This window comes from Accipiter gentilis, chromosome 3 (genome assembly GCF_929443795.1).
Source record: "Accipiter gentilis chromosome 3, bAccGen1.1, whole genome shotgun sequence".
Classification (NCBI taxonomy): Eukaryota; Metazoa; Chordata; class Aves; order Accipitriformes; family Accipitridae; genus Astur; species Astur gentilis.
In genome coordinates this window covers 29,071,803-29,096,770 of record NC_064882.1, presented here as the reverse complement: position 1 = coordinate 29,096,770, position 24,968 = coordinate 29,071,803, and the positions used below count along the sequence as shown (strand labels likewise).

General features: G+C 41.6%; 1 protein-coding gene across 2 annotated transcripts in view; it reads right to left on the bottom strand.

The window, feature by feature from the left end:
* Positions 1–24,968, bottom strand: part of PPARGC1A (PPARG coactivator 1 alpha) — a 373,640-nt gene that overhangs the window by 105,591 nt on the left and 243,081 nt on the right. The window contains exon 1 of one of the 2 annotated variants that reach the window (XM_049795232.1): positions 22,050–22,082. The exons of the other annotated variant lie outside the window; for it this stretch is intronic. Coding sequence (XP_049651189.1) covers positions 22,050–22,070 — 21 coding nt within the window. The 5' untranslated portion in view covers positions 22,071–22,082. Of the gene's footprint in view, positions 1–22,049; positions 22,083–24,968 lie in introns of those variants that run through there. 2 annotated transcript variants of the gene reach the window in all.

Below are 24,968 nucleotides of genomic sequence, written 5' to 3'. Positions count from 1 at the left end.
TGTTATTTTTGTACTAGAGAAGATCCCAGAAGCCTGCAAGGATCCATACGCTACTTCAGTATTTTAGGGAGTGTGCCAAAAGACCACACATTGTATTCCCAACAACGAGACAGAAGCGTATAGTTTTGCTGCAGTCTTGGTACTTTCACTATGTGTCACTGTGCATCAGTGTTAGCTGAAGAACCAAGAGCATAGCTAACGAGAGAGAGAGAAAAGTAAAAATGGTGACATATGATTTTTCCTGAAACATCACATCTCTCTTTTCCATATATTAGGAAAAGGTTATGCTCCTTTTGCTCATAATTATAAAACAAGAATGTTAATACCACAAAGGTTCAGCATAAATCAATTTCCAAATGCTAAATTTATTAGGGAGTGCTTGTAATATATTATCTGAAATGGGAAACAAATCCAAGGCTAGGTTTTTTTGCTGATACTTTCTAATTGTATCGAAAATGCTAGATAACATTTATGTTTTTATTAAGAATTGCTAATTTTTTTACACCTGAAAACCTTTGGAAATACATTTTCTTAGCTGCAGTGAATACTAAACAAAACTGATTTATACAACTAGAAATGTGTTTACAATGAATAAAAATTACTTATGATGGCATAAAAATATCAAACTACATTATACTTAGCATTTTTTAATGTCCAAGGGAGGTATCTTAAAGCATACCCTAGATTAACAGTTGTTATTACTACTGTTGTTATAATTGTTAACTGTTAATTATTATTATTATTATATAAAAAGTGGTGCAAAAAAAGCAGAAATCCTCGAAGTTGCCTTGTTTAGGATCTGAACCAATGCCTGCTAAAGTTAAAGGGGTCTCAGCAAGTACTTCTGATACACTATTAACAATGAACTAAAGGATCAAGGTGATTTAATTTCAATTCTATAATGGTATTTTTAAGAGTATTGATGTATTTCTATCTTATGAAAATATACATGTATTTCTAGTTCAGAGTTAAATCTTGCATGCAGCAGTCTAAACATAATCCCTATAATTAACAGATAGTCCAGCATGCTGGCTAGGCTTTCCCCTCTGAAGCAGATAAAGTCATTTATAAGAGAGGGAGAAAGAGAAGGAGGGAGAAAATACATTTTTCTATCTGATGTAATGTTTTACTGCAATGCTTTCATTCATAAGTGGATATTTTAAAATATGTTTTAAAAGATAGCTGATATTTCTGTTGAAATGCAAACCTAAAGTTATTTTTATCTCGACGCACAGGGGTTGCACAGAAATCTCAGGAGCTCTAATGAGACGATACCTAACTGATCTGCTGCAGGGATTTGTCCAAAACCCCAAATCGCTGTACCACATGGCTCAATATTGGCAGTATCTGCTGGGCAGAATGACTGGAAGAAAAAAACAGGATCCTTTTCAATATGAAGAAGTCTTCCTTCACTGTCTGATCAGAGAGGAAATGTAAATGCCATCGCATTGATTGAAGGGGAGGTATCACACACCATGCGGTCACTCAGAATGAACTCTGCAGCGAGTGAGAAGCTCCTTTTTTTGACAACGAACTAGGCAGGCAAGTGAGTGGACACCTGGTCATTTAAAATGCACCAGGATTTGAATGGTGGGCCCATTTGCCAAATTGCTGCTGCTGTTCTGAGCCAGAAGAAGTAAAATGTGTTTCCCTTATACATTTCAGCTGTTGTGCTGTATCAGAAGGCACTCTGGGCTGGAACATGAAAACAAGCCCAAATCATCATTCTGGATTGTTTTCCCACAGTTCCTACCAGCTTTCATACTGCAAAAACCCATCTGACAAATACTGCCATTAGTGCATTACCTTCAAATTAGGACTAATAAAGTCCTGTCCCAGCCTGATATAAAATAACAAGTATTTTTTTTAATTGCGTAAAGCACAGTGTTAATTCCAGCAATTGCATGGTCAGTGCCACGGGCAGATGACAGACTTTGTGGGTATGGTAAGTACTTCCAACCTATAAGTAAAGCCCAGTATGTATCGATATTGGAGAAAAGCTTGCTGTTTTTCTTCATCTGCCCCAACTCACATCAACAGTATATATCACCCATACAAGTTACTTCCTGCCTTTTTTTTTTTAGCAGTTCCCTGGATTATTCCTATAGCTGACTACAGGAGGAGTGCCTGATAGAGAACTCCCCATTGCCACCGCACGTATAACCTTCTAATTACTCTCTCCTTATCCTCCCAGTCAGAACCACAGCATGACGTTTGGTGCCCTCGGCATATTCCACCCAATGCTTGACCTCTCTGGGCTGCTCCTGTTTTCTGCAGCACCTCTCACTGGGCCCTACAACATCGCCTTGTGCGCTCTTGGTGCCCCACTCAACGTATGCTTGATGTGGCTCTGCCTCTGCTCACCAACAGTTGGTCTCCGGAAAGATCAGAAAGTCCCCAATAAGCCTTCTTCCATTCACAGACACTGCTCCACACACTCTGTGTAGAGAAAACCTCTTTATTATTCAGCTTCATGTCCTACAACTGAATATCCAAATGCAGTGGGCATTCATCAAAGGGAGTTACTGGAAACATTACGCTAATTATGCTCCTGTCTAAATTGGTTACTAATCTTATATTATAGTTAAACTACCAGAAGGATTTCTAAACCAATAGATTTTTTTGCTAGTTAGTGGGTTTTATCAGACAGATGATGGGAGAAAAGAAATAAATAAAATCAGATAGGTACAATTACATCATCTTACTATTTCAGCATGATAAACAAAATGGTATTCACTTCCCTCCCCAGAGTGCTATGAGGCTTATTCCATTAAGGTTTGTCAAGTGCTTGGATGGAAGGCCCCGTAAGTGCATGGTGTTATTAGTAAATATTAAATAGAAAACTAGATTCTAATTATCAGGATAAACAGGCTAAGTTCTGCTTGGCTAAATGCACTTGGGAGAGGAACCCAGGACCACCAGCGTGCCGTAGCATTGCGCATCCTTACCAGATCCAACACCTCTTAGCCTCCAAAAGATCAGGTATGCTCAGGTTCGAACCTCATAGAGCTAAAATTAATCATCCTTATCCCTCCCTCAAGCCTGAATAAAAAATTTTACTCCCGCTTTAGTGCGTATTATGCATAGTAGACTGACACAATTTATTTTCCAGGCATCCCCTAACCTGCTCATCATCCTGTAGACCTGGGACAGAAACACAGCACCCAGGTACGGCACACAGAGTCTCTGCTCCCATGCCCGGCAAGGATCCCTGCCCCTCCAAGTGCAGGGCGCAGTCCCCTCTGTCACTGGGCTTGTGACTGCCTTGCCCCCTACATCCCAGCACCAGAAGGAAATTCATATTTCGTGGTCTTTCTGTCTTTCGCCACAATGGAGAGAGAAGAAAAAATAAATCACCCTATAAACGTTTCACCAGCGGTAAAAGGGACATATAAAGCATTTGTGTAACACCATGCTGATCAATCAGAATTAGAGATAAAACTGCCCTTAATATCATGTGTGAGTAAAGGTCTAAAATATTTTTGCATTGATCATTCATGATTAAAACTAATGTCATCTGGTAGCTTTGGTGTTTTGTTGTTTTTTTTTTTTACCTTTGCTGTCAAGTCAAGCCTGTGCTGGGCACAGCCATCTGGGGCTTTACATCTTCCCAAGCATGCTGTGCAGTCTGATGGCATCTCTTGCGTAAAAGGCATAGACTGACAGGGATTCAAAGGAGACACAATTGCTGCAGTGAAGAAGCTTCTTTCACATCAGGGAAAAAGGTGGGGTTGGATAAAACTGTGGAAAATAGCATTTCTGGTGGGTAGAACAGGAACCCTAGTAAAGACAGAAGGCCCTTCACGAACATGGTCTTCTGTTTTTGGGGAGCGATCATTTTGCCAGCTATAAATGTCCTTTAAAATGGGGCAAGCAACCCATGCCTACAGAACTGCTCCCAAAGACTGCGCACAACGCGGAGCTTCCAGAGTGTAGCTAAGGCATATTAGCTAGTTCTTAGTCATGTATTTTGTTTGAAAGGAAAACTACCTTCCCTGCACTCAGTGTTAACAACCTGACTGCTGCAAAGGTAACAAGCTTTTCCCACCAGGGGTAAGCTCAGAGATGTTTTGAAAATGAAAATTTTGAATTACCGTGGCCTCTCGCTAGTGAGGACTACTTACTGAAAAGCAGCATTTGCAAGACTGATGGTTTGGGCTTTCATACAAAAATCCCCGACTAGAAACCGGGTCTTGAAACACCAGCAGAACAACTGGAATCAAGAACATTAAGCATGACGGTTTGCAACCTTCCTACCTCTCTCCCCACAGCCCGTAACAACAGGCTGAAGTCAAACAAACAAACAGAAGAGAGTCTATGGAGACTTAACATCAGTCTCCTTCAATAATCACTATTGAGTGATTCTCAGAATGGAGGGCTTTCAGCCGCACCGCTTCCCGATGGAGATCGAGGGAGGCGGGGCTGGAGCAGCCTTAGCAGGGAAGCCTCCTTCAGGAACATCCAGGTTGGGCTGTTGCTAACTCAGTAAAACATGAGCTTCCCCTTAGGTTTATGCATGGACCAGCACCAACCTTACCAGCATGCCAGGCTACTTGGAAAGCTTGGTGTTAGGACAGAAATCACCACTTATGCCCATTTATTATGTTCTCTAGTCATGTAATAGCTATAGATTCACTACAGCCTGCAAGCAAGCCCTTGTTCTGCAGCTACGACGTGGTTGGCACGTGCTGGGGATGGACTGAGGCACCCTGCAACGGTGGCACCATCTCCTGCTTCTCAGAAACAGCCTTTCCAGCACTAAGCAGCCTGAATCGGGAGTATGGACTGAATTGGAACCATGCAATTTTGAATGCGTCTACTTATTGAATTTTTAATTTGCAGATTATTGACTGTATGGACTGTAATGGCTTTGAACAACAGGGTGAGTGTGTATGCCAGACATCTGAAGTAATTCTATGTGAAAAGAGATGGCAAATTGCTGGAGCCTTTAATTACACTATTATTTAATAGTATTAAGGAAGGGCCTGAAAAAACAGAATACTCTCCCCCTGCACATTTATCTACATCTCAATAAAATGAAATGCCATTTCTGTGAGCGGAAGGGAGAGGTGGGTCTGTATATATATTTACTTGTATTTAACATCTCTGAATGGGGTTGGTGTGAAAGGGCAGGCCATAAAGAAGTGATGGTTTCAGTCCATGGGATTTTAACGCTTTTTGCTTCTATGATCCTATAAGCCCCCAACATCAAGAAGTCATTAAATGTAAAGTAATTAGTTTTCTGCCCTGCCTTTCTCTACGCATACGAAGACCATAAAAAGAATGATGCTGTCACCGATCCCCCACATCTGTCTGCATATTGCATGCTTTATAGATATAGGGCCTGCTGTCACAGAAATGGGGGCTCCCAGGTTTTTTCAGCAGGCTCTTGACAGCACGTTCAGCACAAAAATCCATTCTCAGCAAAGAAGCAGCAGCCATGGGCTGGCCTCTTCACCACAGCCAGCACGGGTCATGCCAGGTACTCCTTCCCTCTCTGGCAGCAGGGTACTGCTCTTCTTTTCTTTCCTCATGATTTTATTTGGAAACAGAAAGAAACAACATCCTGTCATCAAACATCAGTAAGGCGTAATTATCATAGCTACGTTTTACCTACCACAGTGAACATTATTACTATGTGAAGATCACAAATATCAAGCCTCCAGGAATGTCACATGAGAATGTCATAACTAAGCCTATGTCTAAAATAAACGCTCGGGAAAACCCTTCTCAAAATCACTCTGTCTACCTACATGCAAATGCCTGCTATTAAGGGCTGTTCTTTAAAAGATCTGAGAAGTAACTTGCGCAAGAAGAAGGCTGGATTGTTATTTCAGGGGGAAAAAAAGCAACTATGCAGAGAGCTAATATTTTGCCGTGACTTCTCTCAGACTGGTGCTGTTGGAAGGAGCCCTGAATAACGGCAGGCCACAGCTCGGCTGAAACACACTGCAGCTGCTCAGGACGTGCTGCCATCAGAAACAAGTCCGAGGCCCAGCTCGTCTCTCTTTCATGCCACCGACTATGTGCCTGACTTGTATTTCTGCTGCCCCTTGCCAACAGCTGCATCTCAGGCAGGGAACTCAAAGCTCTGTAATAAAGAGCACCTTTGCTAAAATTTGAATACACTGTGCCCAGCATATTAATTCATTTAAGATGGGTAGGTGTCAGTGGCTGCTTTAGATAGATACTTTTTTACTCACTGCTGACCGGCTCTAGCAGCGCTGAAAAAGAAGAGACTGAATACATACCCCATTGGAAACTGAAATGGCACGCAGCAGGACAGAGCTTGTCAGTGGAGGGATGAGCCAGGGAAGGGAATTTTACAAATTCCTTTCAATGTCAGGTCCTTAACTTTGCAGCGGCAGTTCTGTGTACCGAAGTTTTGTTTCATGCCCTATATATATTCTCCTTTCATGGAGAGAGGACTAGGGACTGTGCTTACTATTCTTGGAGTGCTGTTGTGGATGGGTGGAATACTAAGAGAACCACATCTGAAAATGTACACTAACAACGTCTTATCAGTATTGGACATACATAATTTTTTCTTGCAAAGTTTTTGCTATGAAATTGCTTGTCACACAAATTCGCGTGCTTCTCCTTGCTGTGTTTTTTTTTTTTTTAAACCCGCTACATTACTGTATTTTTTGATGTCCATTTCAGTGTTCCTTAAAGATAAAGCCAACCGCCTATACTAAAATTTCATGCAGCCTTTTCTTTGTTTGAAGAGAACTGCATTCTCACTACACAGTAAAATTTCACATACATTTCAATAACTCAGCAAACTCCACCCAGATGAAAATATCCACCTGTAAGCATGAAACATTTCTGCCTTACTCGAACGTAAATGCAACCTTCCCCAACACACATTCTCTCAGGCGAAAAAGTGCGTGCTCCATCGATGTAAAGCACCACTGTTTAATTTGCTACCGTGGGAAGTAAGGAAGGTTTAGTTGAGTAACTGAAACACTTGCCCTCACTTTGGTCTACCCTTGGAAAACTGAAATCTAAGGCTGAAGAAGGTTTCTCTCAGCCCAAGTTTTTGATAAATTATAATTTATCAAAATGATAATACTGGCACTTATCTACTTGATACAGAGACTTCAGGGAATGCTTTATGGGAACAGAATACATGGAAGTTTGAAGTGTTCATGGCTAAACACAAGCTGGCAACTAGCACTGATAGTCCACCGAGCATACTGTTCTTTTAATAATCTCCATTTTTCAGCTGAAGTGTACTTCACTACACGTTTTCCACAGCCCGCTATAAATGTGACAATGGCAGGGTTACTTTGCAGTTTTGTTTGAAAATAAGAACTATTATTGATTACGTGTGGAAATGCTGAACACTGAACCAATAATTTCAATCATTGATAGCATTTTAATCTCGATTAAGGTGCTCTACCAAGCCTTAACGGGCTCTTTGCAAGGCTTATGTTGAAGCAATTGGAGCACAGCGCAGAGAACTACAGCGGTCGGAGCAGAGATCTAGAGGAAGCAACGCAGAAGAAACCACAAAAAAAGTCCCTATTTAGCACGCTGAGAGGCTGAAAATGAGGATTGTTGCGAACGTTGTGCCTATGAAAGCTCTGCGTGGAGGCTGGCTGGGATTATGCCAGCTTTGATAAAGATGAAGCAGGGCTTAGAAAAGATGTACAGGCTTCAGCCACGGAAAAGCAAAACACAGACACCTTCCAGAAAAGTTCTATGGTAAAAGGCTTGCAGTACAGCTGGCCACCACCAGGTCCCAGGAGGATGATGATGGCAATGATGATGATAATGATAATAACAATGTTAATAATAATAGCACCACCACCACCGAATTAATTCTTTAAAACAGAATAGATACTAAAGTAACCAAAGCCATCTAACGTGTAAGTGGGAGAGTTTTTTTCTTTTTAAGTGAAGAAGGGGAGAGCTACTTCTGCACCGAGAGATAGCTGCTCTGATTTGAGAAAATAGGTACATTGGACACAGCAGTCGGCAAAGTAACCGAGAGAAACCAAAGAATTAAGACAGCTGAAGCACAATGGAAAGACACAGTGCTCTATTAATAATGCTCACCTTTAAAGAAGCATGATAGGACCGTGGCATTTAATATCAGTGCTTATCAGAAGCATCTCAAGAGATTTCAGCTCTTTTAATGTATGTCTCACAAAAGAAACACCACTAAAGAGTGCTGACTTCAATGTTTTCCCACCGCTAACAGCTGCCTTTCAGGGAAGATCCCGTGAAGCTTTCCTCTTCCACATTTAACTGACTGTGGATTTCCACGTTTAATTGAATGGGATTCAATAGCAGGAGCAGAGAGAGTTCAAATTGCCCCTTTGGGGATTCACTCACCAGAAATTACTCACTCATGCCATGACATTTTGAGGGAATATCATAATGTCATTTTGGACACAATGTCATAACTTAGAGGAACAGAAGAATAAGATGGAAACATCAATTACGATAAAAGAAAGGGTGTAAAAATCACGGTTTGCCCTGTGTCTTTCTTTTCACAGGGAAGTCCCAGTTCAAAAAAGGCTGCTCTCTATCTGCAGTCACTACGTACATTCATGGTCAGTACCATCACCTGCCACAGGGTCACCAGCAGGCTGCACCCCACTGACCCGCGTTCATCCCGGCCAGTCCAAAATCCTCCGTGGCAGGATGGAGGAGAGCTGTGCTAGGGAGACCAGTGTAGTAGGAGAGTGGTATCGGCAGGATCTGGCCCTTTCTTACAGCACAACGTGGTAAAGGACTGACGTGGGTATGGTGGGTACACTTGTCTGATGGCAGTACAGGGTGGGAGCACAATGCAAAACCTTTATATACACATGTTTGTACATGAATATGTATATGTACATGTGTACGCATATATGTGTATAGATAAAGGGTCCAGTTATTTTGGCGATGCTACATCATGTGCTGACACTGAATTACACTAGCAATAGCACTCTACAGCATAACGCTATTTTTTAAAAACATGAAAAATAAGAGTGAAAAATAAGGCAGAGGCAGAACTGTCATGGGAAGGCTCGGTGTTTGAGGCATTTAATATGGGGATACAGCATCTCACAGTCAACCCACAAGGGTTGTATGCCCTGTGTGAGAACAATAGCTGGAAACCCCTTCCAAAAATATCCCTTGCATGGCTGATGAGACACGAGCTGGGAGGTAAAAGCGGGGGAAAATGTCCTAGCAGGTTACAGCTTGAGGAGAAAGTTGACTTGACCCTAGCCTGCGTGCACTAAAAGCCTGTATCGTAATCCTCTTTCTCTGTCTTAAACCTGCTACCTGACTTATATTAATTAAATATAAATGCAATTAAGAACGAGTTATTTTCATCACTTTTAAATACGTTAAAATGAATCCATCTGTTTTTGCAGTAATCAAACTATAAGGAACAAACCTCTAAGTTTATAAAAATATAAACCAGTGTTAAATGACACCTTTATGTTCAATGCTTGATTTTAAATTACTTATTACTCTTTATGTATTATTTCACCTACCATGTAAATTTTCACTTTTCATGTATTACAGCTGCTACGCCAACATTAAAAAGGCACTAAACATTTTACCACAGTGCACTGAATGGCATCAGAGTTACCACATTTTCAGTAAATATTTGTAGAAAGGCTCTTTCCAGGTCAGATGGGCTGCGCAGACCCACTGCCACCTGCCCGGACTGCCCCACTGGCAAGTCGAGTGGTGGGGATGGCCAGAGGACAACGTGCTCCTGACCTCCATGAGCGGCTCTTTGCAAAGACTGAACTGGGAAAGTAAGCTTCCACATTAGGCTTTTGTCACTGTGCTATTATAATTATTCCGTTTTTCAGTTACTGCTGCAACTTCAATTCATTTAGCAGTAGGCTTTTTAGATTACAGTCCATTTATTATCAACATTTTTTTTTGCACAGAAGGTTACAATGGTTTATTAATCCATCAACGGACTCCCTAAAAATATGATCAATGATGCTGCATGAAATGTCATTCTTTATACACTTTAGGAGGTTTGGCAATTAGCACTTCAAAACATTATGACTGTATTGAAGGTTTAAAAAATACTTGTAAAAAAACCCACAGAACCATATCCCTGAAGAGTTCTGCTGAATTAGAACAAAACGCTGTAAATCTTACCACCTGACAACAGTACTTTTACGAAATTATTCAAAAATGCATGTTATTTGCAAAAGTTTAAAAAAAAAGTATTAGAGCCAGCATTTGATTAATGAGACTGTGTCTAGAGCAACTCCATACTGCTGTGGTTCCTCAGAGTCGCGTTTCAGACATATCTTAAAGCCTGGGAAGGACTGCTATTTTCCAAAGCATCTTATTAAAAGAAAACAATCTGACAGGGCTGCTTGCTTAATACAGTGTGGCTGTGAACCGGGAGAAGCTATGAAACGCATCATAGTTCGCTTTTCTTGGATGAAGAGAGGCTCTTCAATTATAAAAGTGTAAACGGGTGAAGATTGAATCACGGCAGTGAAAGTACCATAAATACACGTCTCATCACTCACTGCACACAGTGTGCAGGTACAGCAGCAAGCAACACCTTGCTACAAGCTGAGAGTGAGTTAATGCTATACACCCTCTTGCACTGCACTCATGTTACATTCAAAGGACGGCACACTCTCTGAGCCTTGTTTTACGAATACCGCTTACTGTAGCAGTGTGCCAAATATTTTGGTTGATATTTAAATAATTCATGAATGCTAAACTCATCTCTTTTTTTTAATAGAAGAATAAAACCGTCATATTCAGAAGCTGACCTTTTTACTCTGCTATATAAACCCATTAACAATACGGAAAAACATATCCCAAACATAAAAAGCTTTGAAATATCAATTTAAAGGCTACTTTCTGCTATACCCTTTATTGTAAATGTTACCAAGAAAAAGGCAGAAACCAAAAATCAATTTTTAATATATTTCTTCCTACCACAGGGCATCGGAAACATTAACGGTTTCTACATCTACATGGCTACTCTTACAAGCTTTGCTCTTCCCACATTCGCCTTTAAAACATGATTAATGTATGTTTGCATATACATTCAAAATACTTCTGGATGTAAATTAATTAACAATAATGCAGTACACACAAACAACTTTTCCATTGTTTGATTACCCAGAATAACAGTTTGATATTTAAATAGCTGCTGCAACTTAGGCAAGAGAAAATGTTGTACATTTTTTATTAGCTAACTGGATTCCCAGCAAACTGGTATCCAGGCAGGAACCAGACTTTTGGAGTTAAGTTTTGAAGCCACTGCTGTTCTGCAGAAATCAGTTAGCTCTAGTATAGACATTTTTTGAGAAAGTTTTCTGCCTTTAAACTTTCAATGGTCCAGGAACACTGATTAGGTCTTAAAACTTCCACTGAAAATAGGCATCACAATAAAATTATCAAGCAGTAGCTTCACTGAAGTGAGTCCCGTATGAGTGACAGTTATGAACAGCCTTGTGCAATCTGAGTGTGGAAATGCTCCCTTTTTCTTCTTTCTGCTGCTTCCAGAAAGCCTCCCCTTTCCATCATAAATCCATACACACACACTTCTGCACAATTTCCATCCTCCATATCTTAAATCACATTTCATCCTATTGCTCCCAGTCACTCCAGTTTCCAGGCTTTCCTCACCACTATTGCTCAACCTACTCTGTCATGTTTATGGAGATGAGGGTGGAAATTTCCTCTGTAATCAACAAAGAAAAGTAGGTGTCTTTGAAAGCCTGAAGAGAGGGAGATCTGGATTAGGAGTCTAATTAATTACGGATTAGGAACCTAAATTAGGAGGACCTCTCTTATTCACAATGTAGGTATTTACTTCACAAGGACTGGTTCACCATGTGCCTAAATCAGGAGGGTGAGATATAATCTAGATATTTTCCTTAGGTTCACAAAACATGTTCTTTCACAGGTGTCACGATGAATTTCTCTTCCTCTCTTTCCAGATCTGGGTCTTGCTCAGCAATATAATACATATGTGTATATTATTATTCTACTAACAAAATGATACCAATCAGTAGCATCTACTTCAGCCTAGAACTAGCACATTAGACTAGAAAGCAGAAAAAAGACAACTGGAGAACATCAAGAGACTGTGAAACCATTGCAGAAAATCATTAAAATATGTTTGCTTGGGCTTCAGATTTTTCTTACACTCTTTTATCTACTTTTAAGTACCACTAACCTTTTCAGATTGTCCCAGGGTTAGAAACTACTGGCTTGCTTGTGGGGAAGACTGACCCTGGTATTATTGGAAGAATTTTTGTGAAAATATCAGTATTACAGAAATATACAGTAGTATTATTACAGTAATACTCCAATATTACAGCAGTATGACAGAAAATTCCTCTGCCTGTGAACACATCATTTAAACTCTACCGTGCTGCACACCCAAAGCCTCTTCTCCAATCAACTGGAACAGACTTGGCTCCACAGATCCAAACTGGATAAATATTACTCTTAACATATTAAAAGGAATCAATGATAAAACCAACTTTTCATATCACATGAAAGCCATCAACGCATGTCATGTCATTTTAAAGTGATCTTTTAAGTGTTAAAATAAACAGCAGAAACCTACAAGGCCATGAAAAGTTTTTTTCTTCCCTTTTAGAGAAGGAAGGGAGTAATCCAAGGGATTTACAATTAATTGTACAGTTTCAGCACTGAATAATTGCAATAAGTAAAAGTCAATTTAAACTATATTAACCAGGAGCTTTACGTCTGTCAGGTCAGTGCTGTCAGCTGCAACCTCCACTCGCAGAGTATCACAGCCATTTTCTAAATATCATAAATATTACTGCAATGCCTTGGTGCATCCGGATGAGTTAAGAACAGTCTTGTCCCTAGTTTTAATGATAATCATGATGTCATTAAAATGTAGATTTAATTTTGGGCGTGACCACTGTCAAGCTACAGGCTTGGGAATACTCCTGTGGGAAACCCCGTTCAGCCCCCGTAAGAGAGACCTATCTCTGCCAGTAAGGAGGGAACACAGCCTTCCTAAAACAATGTGGAAAATGTGAGGTCTCTCAAGAGAAAAAGATTTAATTCACTTTTTCATGTTAGTCGTCGCTACCTATTGATGTCCTAAACCTGCTGCTGAATACTAGGGAATTCAGAGTAAACAACCATAAGGTAAAGCTTTTACCAGCATGTATCTGAGCATTAATTGAAATGCCTTAAGGCAGAGTAAAAATGCTTCTGAAACATTTACATGAGATGAATAGTGCTTGGATAAGAAAAAGAACAGGGGTATTCACAATAGTTTTCCTTACAGCTATCCACATCAATTAGCCTTTAAATACAGTGACTTTTTGACATAAGTCCTCAGAACTAAAGCCTGTTGCAAAGAACCCAAAGGTCTGAGAAAACACGGCTCGATGAAATACCCCAGAACTATTTTTAACAAAATAGCACTTACAGGATTGGTCTTTTAACGGCAAGTTTGGAAGACACTGGGTTTAGTTTTGATTTTTTGTCTCTTGGAGACTCTCATGGCGTATTTGTCAGGGAGACTTTGGGGATACATAATTTAGGTACATCATCCTCCTGTGTACAGCACACACAATACCAAACATGCAATTATGACCAAATCTTAATCCTCCTTCCACTTTACCTTCTGAGTAATAACCTGTGTCATTGCAGAAAACCATTTTTTACTTCAAATGAGGCTGTATGCCAGGATAACTTCCCCTCATCCCATTCCTGCTGCAGTCCTGGTGAGCCACATAGAATCCCAGGTAACACGGGAGAAACCGTGTGGGGAGCCTGGCCCCCACGTTCCCGGTGGGGCACGGGGCGGACAGCATGTTTCCCAGCAGGGAAGGATGGTGAGGGACTGGATGGAAAGCTCTAACTCCCACACCCTCCAAGCAAGTCTTGGGGAGAGAATTCTAATTTATTTCTTGCAGAAGCAACGTGTCACTCAGTAAAGCGGGGTAGCTGCTGTCTGCTGGCCCCTGATAATTCTACAACAGGCAGTTGTTGGGACCATCAAGCTTTTGATAGGTTAGTATCACCCATAGGCTTTTTAATTTTGATTTCCCGGCTACTCCCTGTCACTCCTTTTGTCACTAGCACGTGTGACACGTACCCACACATCCACGGTGCAGCCGATGGGAACGGCACTGCCCGGGTGAGACTTGACAGGGCTGTAAGCTGCAAGGCCCAAACTGCTAAAACTCTTTGGGAGCAAACTTCTCATTGCACTTAGTGCAGGGAGACTTTCCACAGGTCCTGGCACCAGGGGTCCCGGCACCAGGGGTCCCAGCAGGGTCCTCCACCCCACCCCCCCGAGGAAACAGGGCTCTGAAGCTGTAATCTGACTTAAAAGCTCCCAGCAGGCAATGCATCCCGCTCCCAAGCAACTCGCCGCAGAAGCTAGCGATGCGACTCATGAGGAAGTGTGGCCAATTTCTCCTCTGAATTTGTTGGGATCATCTTTTAACCCTGGCATCTCAGCTCGCCTTTTTCGCCTAGATTAAGGAGCTGTCTGCTATCGAAGGTATCGTCTTCAGGTAATACCTTGTAGACCGTCATCCCATCATCTCACATCCTCCTCTTGGACAAAGTAAGTAGATTGAGCTTCTTAAGTCTGTAATTGTAGGGCCTATTTTCCAGAGATTGAGTGAATTTGCTGCTGACTTTAATGCTATCAGGATTTACTCTCAGAGCCTCAGCTGGGGTAACGTTTGTGCTCAGAGGTCAGAAGAAAATGTAACTAAACCATCGCTGAGATGTTCTGATTCCAAATATCTCCCGCAAATCTCTCACCGTACACTTAGTATTTTGCAATCTGTTTTAATTAAGGCTTAGCAATCAGAAGAAAAAATCTTTGAAGTTTAGCATTTCAGTAGCGTGTGAAAATGTTAAATGCTGAGTCCTTTTGTATAAGCCTTATTCTGTTTGTTAACAAATTTCCAATATATGAAACAGCTTGTTCAAAGCAGATAAAGAAAAAAAAGATTGGTGTGGATAATACCTTCTGGCTAGCACACTCCTTAAATTCAGTTATTTACCAAATGTTATGCTAGTGACAGTGGAGTGCTTGGCAAAAGCCAGACAGTAAATCATATAAAATTATACTCCCATGCAACCTTAAATTTTGCATTTTAATTGTCTTTAAACAGATCCTGCCAGTGTTATAGCCTAAAATATGCAATATAGTTCTAGATAACAGAAAAATAAACTGAGAGATCAGAAAATTGCAATAAGAATTATGGATGGATTTGTTTCCTCCCATTGCAGTTCATTTTACGCCTCTGAAACTGTGAGTAAGCAAAATGGAGTCCTCTCCGTATCGCAGGCTGGACCGTTACTTCAGTACTGCTCATATCTGGAGAGCGGCTGTTAGCAGGAGAGGACTCACAGGAGTCTGTGTAATGCGTAACTTCATGGCTGAAGAACTGGAAATCAAAGACTTATGGGCACGTGACAAATCAAGCCAAAGACCCTAATATTTTAGAGGCTTTGGACTACTTTCTTTCATGGAGTGTTGGGCAGAGAGCTGTAACAACATACTATACCTATAGTATATGAAGTACAATGCACTAATCATGGGTTGTATTTATAATGGTATTTGTGGACATAACTTAAAAGGACTATTTTCTTTCATGTTTTGGTCTGGTTTTGTTGGCAAGAAGCTACTTGCGCAATCCTGCCTGGGTCTTTGTGAAATGTATGCTACCCAGTCTGGTCTTCAGCATCTGAGCCCTCTCACAACCTACTGAACTTGATACCCAGGAAAAAATAAGTGGTCAGAAGCCTCAATACAAATGCTACAATATGTATCCTAATAGCTTTACTGCTGAGAGACTGGTGTTTGTTTTTATTGTTCATAAAATTTGTATTGATAACTACTTAAGCTATATAAATGATTCTCACATATGACTTTCCTAATAATCTATAACAAGCCATGAAATGTACTATTTGTGGTAGGACCCACCCATGAAATCAGGCAACTTTGTCCATAATTTTGAAAGTAATACTGTTGTAAATATTGCAGTAAAGTGCGCGATATAAATGCAAGTATACCCGTAATATCCGCAGCGTATGTATTAATGCAACCATTAAACAGTATAGTACTGCCACAATATTAATACATTTTAGATTATAGTAGCAGAACTAATACACATTAGGTTACATCATTTTCCTACAGTAATTACTGGAATACTACATTATCCATAAGAAACTGCCATCTGCCTTCAAAAACCCCATTTATCTGCCATTTCAGAGCAGCAGGAGCACAGCTGGCCTCTCTGGAGACGGAGCTCCTACTGAGGAGCAGCACTAGGCATTTCAGGAACAGCGGAGGTTCACAGGCCAGTGTTTTGGTGATGCTGACTCCTCGGAGCTGCGTAGGTACCACCGACATGAGAGGCTCTTTGGGAAACATTTGCTGCAGGAGCAGTCTCACCCGGGAGCTGTGGATGCCTGGCACTTCTGGGTTCTCTAACTTTTGTTCTCAGCCAAAAAAAGTCTAATAAAAATGCTAGGGGACAGGACAGGAGGAGCTTTGCTTTGTGATGGTGAGAGGCAAAGGCGTTTTCTGATTAATTTACCTGATTAATGCTGATCCTGATCAATGAAGATGACGAAAGGCCATAAACTCCTCCTGAGATACTCAGGACTTTTCAGCTTACAGAAAAAAACATAAACGTTCATTTGGCTTATACTGTAAACTGAAAATCCTCATTTGACCAGTTTTGAGGGCTGCCCTAACTCCTACCCAGAAGCAATCCTTATTCCCTCAGAATTCCTGTTCTCAGGAAAAACTCAATGGCAGACTGTTGTCTGATGGGCCAGCCCTTGCGGGACTGAACTGAGAGTCTTCAGCTGCCAAACGGAAGGTCTCTGTTTCTCACTGAATGAAATGAAGAATCTCGATCCCACAGAGAGTACATTCACAATGCTCTCAGTCTGCTAATTAAATGTGTTTCTTAAGTTTCCCTGATTGGAAAAGTAATAACTATTTGTCATGAAATTTTACAGGAAAAATACTCTGCTCAATACAAAAGATCTTTTCCTTGCAGAAAATGTGCAGAACATGGAGAGACACTGGGATAAGCCACACAAAAATCTAGGAAGGTAATACTAGTAAGAAATGTGCTTCTTGATCTGGAGAGCCAGGTTCTTCATCCCAGCATTTCAGATTCCCACATGTGATTCCTGTTATTTTTATGTCCCTCATTTGCAAGACATCCGAATCAGTAGCACAGGACTTTCCAGTGGATGCAAAACCTTGCATGATATTAAAACGCTAGATGTGTACATATACCATTAATTACTATCTAAAGTAATTTTTCTTCTGGGTCTCTTAGAAAATCTTTCTACTTCCATTTTCTAGATGAGCACTTTTTAAATGGGCACTGCATCCCCACAGCAGGAACATGCTGGGGCTGAGCCCAGCTCGGGCACGGGCTGGGCTGAGGAGAAAGGCTTATGATGGAGGACAAAGCTTAGCTACATCCATGATTCGCTCCCTGCACTGACATGCCCTTCTTCACTTCCAGCAGGACCCTGAAACGCATCTCGTTCCGTCCTCCTCCAAAGAAGCGGCTGGCAAAAGCAGCTGAGTTGAGGACCGGGCTGAGCATGTCGTGGAGCTCATTTGCCCATTCCTTCTCTTCTCAGTGCTCCCTGCTAACCCACTGCTTCCCAGCCACGTCCTAATGATGTCACTTGGCAGGGAAACTGCTGGGAGAAAGTGCAAGGAGGAGACAGGGAGGAAGGGTCTGGGCTAGGAATGAAGCAGCGCAGGCACGCAAGTCCCTCTGGACTCAGGCAGCATCTCTCCACTCCACCCCTGCTCTATCTCCCACTGTAAAACTGGTTCTCAAAGCAAAGAGGAGAGTAGCGGAGGCAGACAGTATGGCAGGAGAGAGAAAGACAGTCAACTAAAGCAACTCTGAACAGTATCTGCTCCAAGAAAGTTTTGCCATAAAGCATAGGTAAGTCCCAGGATGCAAATTGTGTCCGTTACACTAAGGAACAACTCACTGGCTGGTACTTAGTTGACAGCAACACCTCCCAATATTCAGGGACAGCCGATGTCCCCAAATGCAAGGTATGCTTGAACTAGTCGCTCCCTACCAAAGTACAGGAAGGCTCATGACACTAAAAACCGTACAGGACACAGACTGCTCCCTGCTCCAGGTAGCCGACAGGGAAAGCCCGCATCCCTCGTGCTGCCGAGCGCTGCCAGGATGCCCACGGGGAGTGCCCCTGAGCTGACCAAGGCTGCGCCTGCTGCCTCTGCCCTTGAGACGCGGGGTGAGGCACACACCTGTACCCACCCCAGCAGGCTCCGGCTCACCCCCTGCTCTCCCCACGACGTGGGAGTGCTCGTCTGAGGATGAGGAACCCCCCGGCGACCTATGCCACACCATGTCCACAGCACACAAAGACCCCGCTTCTCCACGTCCCCCTGAAGAGAGAAAAACTCAGAGGAGGGAGAAGGTGTGCCCCTTTAACAGAGAGATATAATTAACCATTCCAACAATTTATCAAGGTTTCTCAGGCATTTCCAATCACGGCAATTTAAATCAAGACTGGATGCTTTATTTCTGAAATAAATGCTCTTGTTCAAACAAGAATTATTTCAGGGAAGTTTGATAGTATATGTTATAAGACGTGGTCAGACTAGATTATCACAGTATTCCCTTCTGGCATTATAATCTATGAATCTATAAAAGAGAAAGGATTTAATTGATGAAGTTTAGCCCCATTAGCCCCTCATTACCAGATGACATTGTCATCGTTAATCTCTGACTCCAAATGACTATAGATCCAAATTCAACCTTTTCTCTCTAATTTTATATACATTTTATATCTATGATATACACACATGGTTTCAAGGGATTATAAAATCCACCCTTTGCCTTTGCCCTGCATTAAGTACATGGAAAACATTACAGGTTTCAGAATTATTGTATTTGCAGGGCACTGACTTTTTTTTTTTCTCAAAAGGAGGGGTTTTTTCAGTAGATTTTCAAAGTGAAGGAAAGGAAAATTGGTTCAGACTGGACAAAGACGTCCAGGGATTGCTATGATGAAGATTTGGGGCTGTGTGGAAAATGATGTGCAAAAGCCATACACAGGTAGACGACATAAAAGTACTTTCTTTTTAGCTCATTGACAACCTTAAACAGATGCCCTCATCCGGATATGGAGATGATCGTAACACTGTTACCAGGGAATAATGATTTACGAAAAGTCTCATTGAAGCCTGGTTTTGGATATCAAGTAAATTCTGAGCAGCAATTTTCTTATATCCATTTATAATCCCCTGAAAGTTTGCAAAAGAAAACAGGAATAATTGAAAGCCTTCAGACAGTCCATTAATTTTATACCACCTTGTATCAAGTCATTCCAATTCATTTCTCAGGCATTTACTTCACTTTTTAATTATTCCTCCTTTCCAAATTTCTTCCTCAGACTCAAGAAACTGGACTGCAGTGAAGTGGGTATTTCATCTAGCTTCACTACAGGCAATGAAAGAAAAAATCTGTTGAGTTCACTTCTGTGTGGATTGGCCTGCCACTGAAGAACAACTGTGATTTAAGGATATCTGAGACATGTGGAGTATATAAATAGAGAAAATGCAGATGAAATATTGAGTTGACGGAAGTCAATGGCAAAACTGTTAATTTTATTTCATTCCAAGCATACAGTCTCTCCCCCACCCCATCTCTCCATTTCATAGTGCAATATTTTTTTTTAGCATACAAGAATGAGTAAGTGCGAATGCGATAATATATTTTTGAAATGTTAACACCAAAGTTTATGGAGACAATTCCTTCAGGTGCAGATGGACCTGTCTTCACCCTTTGAAAACAGAGGTTGAACCCTCCTGATGCTCGACAGCACTCAGTGCTGGGTGCCCTGTGCCCACGGCTGCCCGGGGGTTAATAAGGCAACAAGACAGCTCTGCAACACAGTTTGCTCCCAAGTGTGTTCACCAAATGCAGGACCCACACCAAAAGCCTTGTCTCTATTTTTCTCTTTTCCGAATTAGAAATGGTCTTTCTCTCTTTCTTGAACAGGCAGGTGAAGAATGAATCCGTGCCCCATTTTCAACAGTTTGCTTCTCAGAAGAACAAAGTAAAGAAAGATATTTATAGCTCAAATCTAAAGTAAACCATACCTGAGAAGCCGGATTAGACAAAAGTCCTTTTTTTATCTGAGGTTTTTGCTACAGATTAGGGAGGATTAAGAAAGCATCCTGCTCTAACTGTCGTGTGAACAACTGCAGCAAAGTGGAAGTTTTAGCAAGCTCCCCATTAACATGAAAGGCCAGCAATGTTTAAAGGTAGGCACAAAAGAAGTTTTTCTACTAGCCTGTGTCACTTCCCCAGAGCTGACAACAGAGAGAGTTCAAAACAAGTAGTTTGGGTTAATAGTGTACTTGCATGTAAATACATAAAAGCTTCAGTGCCGTAAAGCTAATTTAAAAAAGGACATTTCTCTTTATAGTTCCCCTGAGTATAATAGAAGCTATGATATTCTTTCTACCATAATGTACGTTTCATTAAAGAGCTGGAGCTATAATTGTCTACATCAGTACGTAGCGGCAGACTGGATAAATTGTCCACATAAATTGCTTAATACAACTCCGAGCCCTGTTCCAGAGCGCTGGTGACTCCTACAACTGCACCAGTGAGTCCTACCTGAGGCGATGCCGCTACCTGCAGCTCCACAGGGCTTTGGACAGACCCAGAATGACCCCGAACCCCATAAAACCACCTGGTGCTGAACTCCACAAACAACACGGCATTAAACATTTAAACCCATTCACTACGTTCCACAGTGGACACAATTATGTGCCAGTAATATTGAAGATTTATGTGACAATTATGTATATGAAGCGATATGCAGGCTATTATCATTCTTAATAAATCAATAAAGTCAACTGAAAAATTAAACTGAGCATGTATGGAACATTTGACAGCAAATATATTTCGGTCTCTTAAGCGCTGTCATTTTCATTGCAATTTACTGCTTACCCTACAAGAGGGTTAAATCAGAAAAGTGAATAAAGCAAGAGAAGAGGTCTCAGAAAAGGAACTACAGTGCATTGAATTGCAATTTACCAGTAAATCAGCATGGCAGAAGGAAATTTTTGTCATAACAGGGCTGTAACATTTTTTTTAAAGCCAGTTTTGTCTTGAACTTGAAGCTAGCATTCATTAATGGCAATTTTAGGACTGTACTAAAATATAAAATATACTACAAATGTGGAGATGTAATTTCATTGGTTTAAGGTTTCTGTGCATTATTCCTCATAAAATATGAATGCTGTTATCGACTTAGTAGGTAGGATGCAAAGTATCTCCTTTTTAAGCTGAAGAGGAAAGAGGGAAATCTCTGAGACAACAGCCATTTTCCAACCTGATGTGTAGACTCAGCACTCTCCCGACTGACTTTTTTTGATCTTAATCACATTTTGACTTTCTGCAAGATATATTTGCATGAAGGATTTAAGTTTGCCCATTTTTCATCCTGCAGCAAAATACAGAGCAGTTTCATTTAGAATGTATGGTTTCTGAAATCATACACAAATGCAGCAATATGTGATGTGCACTCATACACGGTACTTATATAAACATATATATAGGAATATTATCTTAAAGAAATGCCTCTAACGAGCACGTGAAAGTTTACGTTTGTCAGTCCGCAGTGTTTTAAGCCAGAGAGCAATAAAAAAGTAAGCAGCGTATGTAGCACATCCGTGTCTACCAGGATATTAAATGCTGCTTTGTGAGTGCCTTTACGAGCCTCCGTCTTCCCTGCCCTTTTTTGTGGAAGTTACCGCTGTATTAGATGTTGTTGAACATATTTGATATGAAAGCATTGTCTGTTTGCTACCAGTATCTAACGAGTATCTCCCCTAGAGTTGCCAGCAAGGTGCTGATTAATTAACTGAAGTAGTGAAGCTGAATCGTACAACAGCTGTTTAGAGAATTGTCATTAACTCGGTCCCTTTCCCCGTCTATTCATTCCCTTGCAGTGCTACCACGAAATTGTAAATTCGGGAAACTTCACGTCGCGCCTACCTTCACTCGTGCACGCTCCATACCGAAGGAAGGGGTGGCCGGTCAAGGCTTATTTACAGAAAGAGAAGGGAAGTGGAGGAAGGTTGGAGAAGACGACAATAAACTTCCTGGAAGTCACAGCTCTGCTGTCACTTGTCAGTGGCAGCTGACAAAAGATGGTCCTGCCGGCAGAATGTCAAAACGGGAATCACATATATCCTCCGCTGACCGAGCAGTTCAGCGGTCTGACAGCCGTTCCCCGGGACCGCTCGGCATCCCAGGGAGGTGGCTTGGCTCTCCCGGCCGGCGGCGGCGGCGCGGATAAGGGCGGCTAAGCAGCTGCAGCCCACTCCCACGGTGTAATGACACTTGGCAGAGGATCCCAACCTGTGGACCTCAGCTGCCCCGCTGAATAAAGATGATTATTCAGGAGAGTATAATCTGTATTAAGTGGCAGACGGAGGGGTGGGGGGAAGCGTTGATAAGACACGCATTTCTCGTTAAAACGTGCCGGAGAGGCTTTCTGCGCTTGGAGGAGCTGCAGATTTCGAAGGAGAAGGTGCGATGGCTATTTTTTTCATTGTAGCCTGGGTGAAATTAATGCAAGGCAAAGTTTGGCACGCTCTCCTCGGCCGGATCACCTGATCACCTGAGTAAGCTCGGCTTATTCCACTTGACGTGCTCTGCCGTGACACGCTGTAGATCGAAACGCTAACACCAGCTGCATCTCTAACTGCTACTCTCTGCAATTTAATTTAATATTACGCTTCTTCACATGGGCCTCGCTTTATTATGCTTGAGAATTATGAAAACTGGAAATTACACATGTGATTAAACACCACCTAATCACTCCGTGTACTAAATAAGCCAGAATGCATCGGAAAATAGATCAGGTACAATTTTGGTGTGAAACAAATGAATGCAGGAATGTGTTGCATTGATATAGATGGAGCATCTGCCTCATGATAAAATTAAGTCTTGTGACAGAAATAAATCACTGTAGAGGAGAACGCAAACCATTATCCAATAGGATTTTCTCTTTTATTCTTATGTGACGGGACTTATTGGATTCCCTGATGTTAGACAGCCAAGTGTATCCACGATATGATGATAAATCAGGAAGACTACACGATTTGAAATTCAACAGCTACTTATTTTTGAGATGTTAAGATAAAGGAAAAAAATACTTTGATTTCCGAAAGTAACTATTAAATTGGGAATCTCCTTTTCTGATAATCTGATCCTCCGTTACTGTGTCATATCATCAAACAATGCCAGCAACCAGCAGTGGGTAAAATAGATTGCGGACTAAGATGAATACGGGAACCACTTATCTTTCTTTTTCCTTTTCCAATATTCACAGTTTTATCTAAGGAACACCATATAAAGGTTACTGTTGACATTAAAATGTACCGTTCTTATTACATTTTCGTTTTTGCATGAATATATACTTAAATGGAGGCAAAAAAAATGTTTTTTTTGTTGCTACTTTCTACATTTGAATGAAAAAATCCATACGCTATGTTAAAAATACAGAATAAATAATGGAACTTCAGCATGTATAGTGGTTGATAAATGTGATTCACAAAACACACCTTCATGTTTTAATAGCTTTCCATTGTTAGAAGTATGCTATTAATTAGTGGAAAAATGGATTCATCTATCCAGGATGTACTTGTATTTCTTGCTTTTAACCCTTTTTCACTATTGTGACTTTTCACTACTACCTCAAAACATTAGCAAGTGCTGGAAGGGATGTAACTCAGGGAAGATGGCTAAGTAAGATTTCTGTAGGTGCACTCTTAAGCAATCCTATGGGGAATGCCACTTAACAAAACAAGAATCGCACTTACGTAAATGATGAGGTCCTGATTAAAATACAAACGAACAGATGAAGATAAGGACTATCAAAAACAGCATTGCTAACTAAGCACAGTGCCGATTCAGTTGCCTTTGGTGGAAATACAGCGACAAGCCTGACGGTCCCGCAGGTAAGGCAGCGACGTCACCCTTTGGGCACGGCGTCCATATGTGACTGTCACCCTAAAGCCACTTTCTCCGAGCTGCCTCTCTGCAGCCTGCCCCGTGATAAGCTCTGCTGGGGAACGGCTGAGCGGGGAGGGAGGGTGGAGCGGAGAAAGCACTGAATGTTGATCTCTTGTAATTATGGTAATCTCTTTCAAAAGCTTTAACTGCTCTAAACTCTGGCTGTCTTCAGACAGACCTATCCCTACGCAACAACGCCATAAAAGCCGTTAAAGAAATGTAAACTACATGAGCGTGCGGCCCACAAACATGGGGCACTCCACGCAAGGGAAGGAGATACCATAACTCTATTACAACCTGAGGGGAGCGATAGCATCGGTAAAGCTGGGCTCTGCCGCAACACAGAGCGAGCTTAAAATCACAGGCTAACAGCGGGCATTTCCTCACAGCCAAAGGAAGGAAAAGCCAAGTTGTTTCTAATTCCTTGTCCCACGCTCTTTGGGAAGCACCGTGCTGCATGGGTGAAAGCTAGTTATCATTCGACACCCTCTGGCTGACAAGGACGTGATAACTGGCCCTTGCCGCTGTACCTCTGGGAAGGGAACGGCGTCAGGGCAGGCAGTTAAGCATCCCGCCACACCGTATGTTAAGAAGCCCCGATATGCACAGTTTTCTGCAAAAGACACGTGAAGGAGGGAGGGAAGGCAGAAGATAAAACTCTGTGGGGCAAATCAAAAAGGCATGTGTCTGGAGCCACTTATCATGGGGGGGATATGGGGGCTGAGATAAATGAGACATCAAGACAAAGCAACCAGTGTGGGACTGAGGGGGTGAGATGCTGCTGCCAGGAGAACACCAGCCATCCAACGTTGGCTTAGGCTGGTGCAGGAGGAGGATGCATCCAGGAGGAAAGTTTTGCCCAACTTTCCAGCACTCAGGTAAATTCAGAGTAAG